Source organism: Mustela putorius, unplaced genomic scaffold, assembly GCF_011764305.1.
Source record: "Mustela putorius furo isolate JIRA1106 unplaced genomic scaffold, ASM1176430v1.1 tig00000139_pilon_pilon_pilon, whole genome shotgun sequence".
Taxonomy (NCBI): domain Eukaryota; kingdom Metazoa; phylum Chordata; class Mammalia; order Carnivora; family Mustelidae; genus Mustela; species Mustela putorius.
The window spans coordinates 250,074-258,669 of NW_025421293.1; the positions used below are offsets into that span (position 1 = coordinate 250,074).

Here is an 8,596-nt window from a genome sequence, read left to right on the forward strand (position 1 = left end):
AATAATCCAATTCAAAAAAGGACAGAAGACATGAACAGACATTTTTCCAAAGAAGACATACAGATGGGCAACATACACATGAAAAGATGCTCAACATCGGTCAGCATCAGGGAAATGCAAATCAAAACCACAATGAGGCATTACCTCACTCCTGCCAGAACAGCTAAAATCTACAACACATAAAACCACACTTGTTGGTGAGGATGTGAAAAAAAAGGGGAACCCTCTTGCACTGCTGATCAGAATGCAAACTGATGCAGCCATTCTGGAAAACAGTGTGGAGTTTCCTCAAAAAGTTAAAAATAGAGCTACCCTATCAGCCAGCAATTGCACCACTAGGTATTTACCCAAAGAATACAAAAATACTAGTCCAAAGGGATACATGCACCCCAATGTTTATAGCAACATTACCTGAAATAGCCAAATTATGGAAATAGCCCAAGTGTCCATCAATCGATGAATGGATAAGGAAGATGTGAGATTATACATTACTCAGCCATAAAGAAGAAGGAAATCTCGCCATTCACAATGACACAGATGGAGCTAGAGTGTATAAAGCTAAATAAAATAAGTCAGTCAGAGAAAGACAAATACCCTATGATTTCTCTCCTCTGTGGAATTTAAGAAACAAAACAAATAAGCAAAGAAAAAAGAGAGAGAAGCTAACCAAGAATCAGACTCTGAACTATAGAGAAACAACTGATGGTTATCGGAGGGGAGGTGGGGAAAGGAGCTAAATAGGAGATGGGATTAAGGGCTGCACTTGTGATGAGCAGCAGGTGTAGTGTGGAAGGTATGGAACCACTATATCGTACACATGAAATGACTATTACACTATACGTGAACTAACTGAAATTTAGATAAGCACTTTGAAAAATAAAATGTGTACAACTTAGTCTAATGATGATGCAGAGATATGAAAGAATTAACATCCACTTCAGAGATATGGTAGAAAATAGAGTGTGGCTGGTTTATAATAATATAAAATGAGTGGATCACATAACCATAAAATAAAATCTGTAAAAATGTGTGATAAGAAAACCTACATACAGAAGTGATTTTCAAATGCTAAAAAGGTTCTATAACTGTGTGGGAAAATTTTTACATAAATAATGCTGGATTGTCTAAAAAGGAAATGCCAAATAGAACATAGAGATCTAAAGAGAGTGGGGAAAGAAACAATGACATGTTCTAAGGCTATAAAAAATACACTTTTGCCAGGGATTAACAAAATAATAGATTATAAATTAATTAATCATCTGAAAAATTCCTATGTATTTCAAGGTCTTAAAAAGGTACAAATATATACATTTTTAACTTATGCAAAATCTAAATTCTTCAAGACCTTCCAGAAAGAAATAATTACAAAGTAAAGAAGAGAAACTATAAAGGAAGCAAAGAGAAAATGAAAGAAGGGAGGAAGAGAAAGAAGAAAGTAGAATTTCTTTGTAGTGAAGAAAGACTAGAATCTCAGGATAAAAGGATTCACTAAACTTGGCTTATGCAAGAAGCTAAGAGTATAACTGGAGCGTAGTGGCTAACAGGATGATGAATGTACATTGAGATGGAGAAGTAAACAAAAGACATTTAGGGCAGCTACTTTGCATACTTAACCCAACTTCCACTCCCAATCCCCTTTCTCATTTGCCTGCTTCCAATACTGAGGTAAAGATGCTGTACACACATCTTCCCAGCCTCTCTTAAAACTGAGGCTTTAATAAGTGGCCATATGGCACAGTACTGGTGAAGCAGACATAAGCAGAAGTTTTTGTTTCCCTGATAAAAAGACAGATGGGCTGATGCTGCCCTTGCTCCTCCTTTATGCCATGATACTCAATGTGCTTCCTGGTACTACCACAGCCATCTTGTACCCATGAGGTAACAAGCCAAAGCACTGAGGATAGCAGATAAAAGATAGACTCCTTGATGACATTGTTAAGACCCTCACTAGACCTGGACTGCAAACCTCTCAACACCCTGTTTCATGGGGCGCCTGGGTGGCTCAGTGGGTTAAAGCCTCTGCCTTCGGCTCAGGTCATGATCCCAGTGTCCTGGGATCGAGCCCCACATCGGGCTCTCTGCTAGGCGGGGACCCTGCTTCCTCCTCTCTCTCTGCCTGCCTCTCTGCCTACTTGTGATCTCTGTCTGTCAAATAAATAAATAAAATCTTAAAAAAAAAAAAAAAAACACCCTGTTTCATGATGGGACATCACCCCTAAGAACTTCTATTTGTTTACCTGACTAATAGACAGACATTCACCAAAAGCACTCTTAAATGGTACAACCCTGTAGGCCCTTTAAGGATCTTGAAATGTATTCAAGTACAATGAGAAGCAGTCAGGGTTTTGTTTTGTTTTTTTTCAATTTTTATTTATTCATTTGAGAAAGAGAGAGAGAGAACACAAGCAGGGGAGGGGCAGAGGGAGAATAGACTCCCCACTGAGCAGGGAGCCCGACCTGGGACTGGATCCCAGAACCCTGAGATCATGACCTGAGCTGAAGGCAGATACTTAACCATCTGAGCCACCCAGGCACCCATATATAGGGTTTTTAAACAAGGAAATGTCATGATCCAATGTGCGTATTCTGACTGCTATGTAGAGAAAGACAAGAACGGAAGCAAAGAATTAAAGGATGGCAGTTGCATTTGTCTAAGTCAGAAATGATGGTGGCTTGGGTTAGTGGAGATGGAGAGAAATAGACAATAAATATTTGGGAAGTAGAAATGACAATACTCATAAAAGAAGAGAGGAGAGTGTAATCCAAGATGTGCCTGACTAATTGAGTGCATGATGATGCCTTTGAGAAAAGGAGGTGGAATAAGGTTGAGGGACAAGGAGCTCAGTTGTGGACATGTTAAGGTTTTGCCTCACTTGCACACTCTTACCTCCTCTCTGTCCCATTGCCTCACATGACCAATTTCCCAATCACTTCTCCAACCCACCTTCTTTCTTCCATTCCCACTGCTTCAATTTAGGTTTTCACCATCCCCTGACAAAGCATCTAGCCTCCAATCTCCCCAACATCTCTCCTCTCTTCCACACTCCTACCACAATGATGTTGAAAGCTACCAAAACTATTCATATCTCTCAAAGGTTTCTCATCATTTAGAACAAAAAGTGAGGTCAGGCCCTTAACAAGGTAGAGGCCTATCTCTGACCAATTTCTATCCCTGTCATTCTTTTCCTGTATCAGCCTCCTGCTCATCATACTGTCTCTCACACCCCAGCACCCCTGCACATGCTCTCCTTTCTGCTTCAAATCCCCTTCCCAAATCCCATGTCCCTCTCCCCTCAAGCTATACAGCCCCTGGTCAAGGGCTATGTATTGATCAAGCCTTCTCTCTCCACAAAAGTATGCATTCCTTTCTCAAGGTTCCTATAACGTACAATTGTTTTACACTTCTTTCTTTTTTTTTAATTTTTACTTATTTTTTTAAATTTCTTTTGAGTGTTCCAGAATTTAGATAAGAACTTTGAAAAATAAAATGTGTACAACTTAGTCTAATGATGATGCAGAGATATGAAAGAATTAACATCCACTTCAGAGATATGGTAGAAAATAGAGTGTGGCTGGTTTATGCAGTACATCCAGTACTCCATGCAATATGCGCCCTCCATAATACCCACCACCAGGCTCACCCACCCCTCCAAAACCCCCAGTTTGTTTCAGAGTTCACAGTCTCTCATGGTTTGTATCCCCCTCCAGTTTCCCCAACTCACTTTTCATCTCCATCTCCCAGTGATCTCCGTGTTATTCCTTATGCTCCACAAATAGGCAAAACCATATGATAATTGACTTATTTCACTCAGCATAATCTCCTCCAGTCCCATCCATGTTGATACAAAAGTTGGGTATTCGTCCTTTCTGATGGAGACATAATACTCCATGGTGTATATGGACCACATCTTCCTTATCCATTCATCTGTTGAAGGGCATCTTGGTTCTTTCCACAGTTTGGCTACTGTGGCCATTGCTGCCATGGACATTGGGGTACAGATGGCCCTTCTTTTCACGCCATCTGTATCTTTGGGGTAAATTCCCAGCAGTGCAATTGCAGGGTCACAGGATGGCTCTGTTATTCACTTCTTAAGGAATCTCCACACCGTTTAGCCACCAGGGAGATTCAAATCAAGACCGCACTGAGATACCACCTTACACCAGTGAGAGTGGCCAAAATCAACAAGACAGGAAACAACGTGTGTTGGAGAGGATGTGGAGAAAAGGGAACCCTTTTGTACTGTGGGTGGGAATACTTGTTTCTTTACTCACCTGTCCCTACTAGACTGTGGGCTTTTTGAGAGCAGGAGTCTTCTTTATCGCATCTTTTTGCCTGGCACAGAATCTAAGCGGTGTTCTAGACCAGTTTGCTAAGAAAGAAGTGAGTGTTGGACAGACTAAAGTATGGGAGAATTCTTATTTTCAGTCTTCCCTCACCAGTTGCTAAGATGTTTCAATGGTTAAAGACAGGATTCCATACCCATATTTTGACCCTCAAATTGTCTGTGCCAGTAGCTATTGTTTTCCGTTTCTCTTAATTTCCCAACACAGTCCCAGTTTTCCGTCCCTCTGAGAAGGTCAAGCAGCTCACGGCCCGCGGAGCTCCTCCGTCACTGGCGCAGTAAGTGTGTGCCAACGCTGGACTTCTCTCCGTCTCACAGATATTGAGAAATAACGTGTAAAACCAAACTGGGCACAAAAACCTACAGTGTTTCTTTAAAGCAGCTGTGGGGTAGAATGCTTAGGTCTCATCATTTAGCAGTGTCCTGTGTCTGGCGTTTAATGAATGAACGAGGTTCCTCCGCTCTGAAAGGCCTAGTCCAAGCCTGGGAGCTCGGCAGAAAAAGCGGAAGCCGAATGGAATAGTTAAAGGAAAGGCTGAAATCCGCCACGCCTCAGCAGCACCGCGGGGGGACAAGGCGCAGGTAAGGTCCCCCGTTGACCCACGGTCCGCGGTTCCCTCTGAGGGAAGTGGGCGGAGCCACGCCTTTACTCCGCCCGTGGCCGATGGGCCACGCGGCCAATGAGAGGAGCCGTCGTGCAAGGACATGACGTCATCACGCTCCGGCCCACGCTCCCGCCGCCCGTCCGCACCGCGCGCGGCGAAAGCGGAGCGGGTTGGCGAGCGCGGCCGGCGTCCTGCCGCTGCAGTGGGTGAATCCGGAGGAGGGTTAGGCCCGGTGAGAGCCTGGAGGCCAGGCGAGTGCCTGACCCTGGAGTAGTGCGGGGCGGGAGGGTCAGTCACCCCAGCGTACCCCAGGCCCGGCGGACGGACCCAGCCGGGGTGCCCTCCCGGGGCCGGGGAGGTCCCGGCCGTCTGGGCCTTGCGCGCGAGCAGCGGGGCCGGAGCCTTCGGGCACGGGCACGCCCAGCGGAAGGAACGGAATCGGGGACGCCGCGACCAAGCACCCTCAAAGCACTGCTGCGGCGGGAGCCTGTTCTCGCTCCCGTTGCGCGCGGGGAGACTGAGGCCTGGGCGACCAGGCCGGCTCCGTCCCCGGTGTGAGGTGGAAGGCTGGGGGAAGGAGGCGGAGCGCGAGCGTCTCCGAAGCGGCGGTGCCGGAAGGCCGGCAGGAGAGCTTTCTGAACTTCGGCGGTTCTCGCAGCAGAATTCATTGTGGGAGCCCAACAGCCCGCACATTGAACTTCGGGATTTGTTTTGCAGGTGACCGGAGCCACGTGATGTCAGTAGTTCGTTCGTCCGTCCACGCCAAGTGGGTCGTGGGGAAGGTGATTGGAACAGCAATGCAAAAAACAGCCAAAGTGAGAGTGACCAGACTGGTTTTGGATCCCTATTTATTAAAGGTGAGGGATGTCCTTTTTTAGAAGACACTGGTAAATCACAGCATGTTGTGGGTTCTGAGCAGAGAAACGGTTCCGCCAGTACAGATGCCCTGGACATCCGCTGTGAGCCAGACGCTGTGCTGACCTGTGGGTCTAACGGAGCGAATTGATCGTGGTCCATTCTCAAATTCCGGGGACACATAGAGTTAATTTTAACTTGGTCTGATAACTCCTGTAGTCATTCGTATGCAAAGTACTGGGAGCAGAGAGCAGGACACTTGTTATCTTCCCACATGGGTGAAGGAGGGCATCCTCAGTTAAGAGACATTGGGGCTGAATCTCAGAAAGGCTTTTATCCAAAGGACCAGGTGTGGGGGAGTCATTCTGGCCATCATGAGTGGCTTATGGGAGTTCTTTTAGCCATTAAAGGGCATGACATTGTGCAGGAACAACAAGTACTTTGGCAAGATCAAGCCCAGAGCTTGACCCCCATAGGCACTGACTGTTGTTGAGTGAATGGAAGAACACTGGGAGCTGGACTGAGAGAGGCCTTGGATGTGGTGTTGTTGGATTTTATCCTATAGACAAAGGAAGGCAGACTTGGAGACACAGGTGAGGACTGGGTGTAAGGAAGTAGATAAGAAGGCTTTTGCAAAAGTCTAGAACTGGATATAAGGACCTAAACAGTCCTTGGAGTAATGCAAATGGAGTGGGAAAAGTAGATTTCAGAAAAAAATAGTCTTTGATTTGTTAGAAGTGCAAGGAAGCAAGAAAAAGTGCCAGGGATGGCTCTGCATTCAAGGTTGGGAATACAGGGAGGTAGAAATGCGCTTTGCTATCTAGGATGAAAAACACAGGAGCAGAGGTGACAGGGAGTTTTGGTTTTTAAAGATTTTATTTGAGAGAGTGCACCCAGGAAGGGGGAGGGGCAGAGGGAGAAGCAGGGCGCCCGATGCAGGACTTGTTCCCAGGACTCTGGGATCATGACCTGAGCCAAAAACAGACACTTAACCGACTGAGCCACCCAGGCACCTCAGAGGTGACAGTTGAGGGAAGGGGACACCAAGTGGGTTAGGGAGCAAATAAAGTGGTCTTTTATTAACAATAATAACACAGGAGCAAGCAGGAAACTGACAGCATGGTTATTGTCGTGAGAGTCCGAATACCTTAGCTTGAATATGGACTCTTGTTTACTAGCTGTGCCCGTTGCCTTACTCCAGACCTGTTTTCTCGCATGTAGAGTGAAAATACTTTCTGTAGCAAGGTTGTTGATGGCCATCTGTGGCTCAGTCTGCAGTTTGAGCCACACATGGAGCTAAGTGTTTTTTGTATATTATAGCATTTGATTCTCTGGGTAAATTTAGAGATGCAGACATTGGAGCTTCATTTTTTGCTGGGGGAGAAAAAAAAAAAACTAAGCTTGGAATGATTAAGTGACTTCCCCAGATCACATAGCTAGTAGTGAAAGTAGCATGTTTATAGGCTGGAGAGAAGGCTCCACAAGGAAGAAAGAGTTTAAATAAGGGTAAAGAATGATGATGCTTGATAGACCAAGGTTACTGAGGGTATTAGGCTGGAGAGCTCAGGGACATGATCCACTCTAGAATTCAGCTGTTTTTCCAGAAATTAAGCAGGTAATTTCTGTATTAGTGTATTATTTTTTCCCCCAAGTCCCAGCTTGTTTTCCATGCATCTTTTTCATATTCTGTACTGTATTGTCAGATCACACATGGAAACTACTGTTTTATTCCCCCTTCTTTCAACAGTATTTTAATAAACGAAAAACCTACTTTGCCCACGATGCTCTTCAGCAGTGCACAGTTGGGGATATTGTGCTTCTCAAAGCTCTACCTGTTCCACGAACAAAGCACGTGAAACATGAACTGGCCGAGATCATTTTCAAAGTCGGACGAGTCATAGATCCAGTGACTGGAAAACCCTGTGCAGGAACTACCTACCTGGAAAGCCCAGTCAGCTTAGAAACCACCTGCCTACCCAAAAATCTGGAAGAACTCAAAAGCTCTTCAGCACAGTGAAGGAGGATTGGAAGAAGGAGCCAAAGGGAAAGATTGATAAGCTTGCTTTATGGAAAAAGAAATTTTTTTAAGTTTCATTACAAACTGATTTCTCTCCCGGTATTTATGGAATAGCTAAAAGTAAATGAAGTAAAGGCCGTTAAAATTTTTCATAGAAGTTTAAGGTCATGTTTTAAATTTCCTTTTCAGTGGACATACTTTCCTCTTAGAGTAAATGTGCCTAGCAGTCCCCTAGCATTGTTTTATAAGCTCACTGTGTTAGAAGGTATCCTTTTTTTTTTTCTTTCAAAGGAATCTTGAATTTATCTTAGAATCTTTATTTGGGGAGGAAATATCTTTTGATAAAAAACAGATAAGACTACATTAAGTGAATATTTATTTTTGGTGGCATATATTTGAAATTAAATTTTTTTCTGATTTAACTAGTTACAAATGGAAATAATTAACAGTCTGATTGGGGTCAGATTTTATCAGATTAAAGTTTGTATTATGAATGTTGAAACATAGAAAATAAAACTTGAAAATTCTGTCACTTATTTTTTAATCCTGTATTCTAGCGTAGATTAAGTAAGACTGAGTTCCTAAAATCTGATACATTGATGAAGTTTTAGAGCTTCTCGCACTGTGCATTTGAGTTGGAGAGTTTGTTTTGTTGCTGTTTATTAATAAACTACGAACCTAGATTTTGACCTGAAGAAACAACAAGTTATGTAATTCAGTCTTCTGGCTCTTAGAAAGAGATTTGGAACATATTTCAGTCTCAACTAATATGTGTA

The 8,596-nt window shown here is 43.9% G+C and overlaps 1 protein-coding gene across 2 annotated transcripts; it reads left to right on the forward strand.

The window, feature by feature from the left end:
• The first annotated feature begins 5,057 nt into the window (after positions 1-5,057).
• Positions 5,058-8,410, forward strand: MRPS17 (mitochondrial ribosomal protein S17). 2 transcript variants are annotated; one of them, XM_004761737.3, is made up of 3 exons: positions 5,058-5,199; positions 5,666-5,805; positions 7,551-8,410. In XM_004761737.3, exons 2-3 carry the CDS (start codon positions 5,683-5,685, stop codon positions 7,818-7,820), a joined length of 393 nt encoding a protein of 130 aa, XP_004761794.1. In that variant the 5' UTR covers positions 5,058-5,199; positions 5,666-5,682; the 3' UTR covers positions 7,821-8,410. The 2 variants fall into 2 exon arrangements, with proteins under 2 accessions (XP_004761794.1, XP_004761793.1); XM_004761736.3 differs by having other exon boundaries at positions 5,070-5,180.
• The last annotated feature ends 186 nt before the right edge of the window (positions 8,411-8,596 follow it).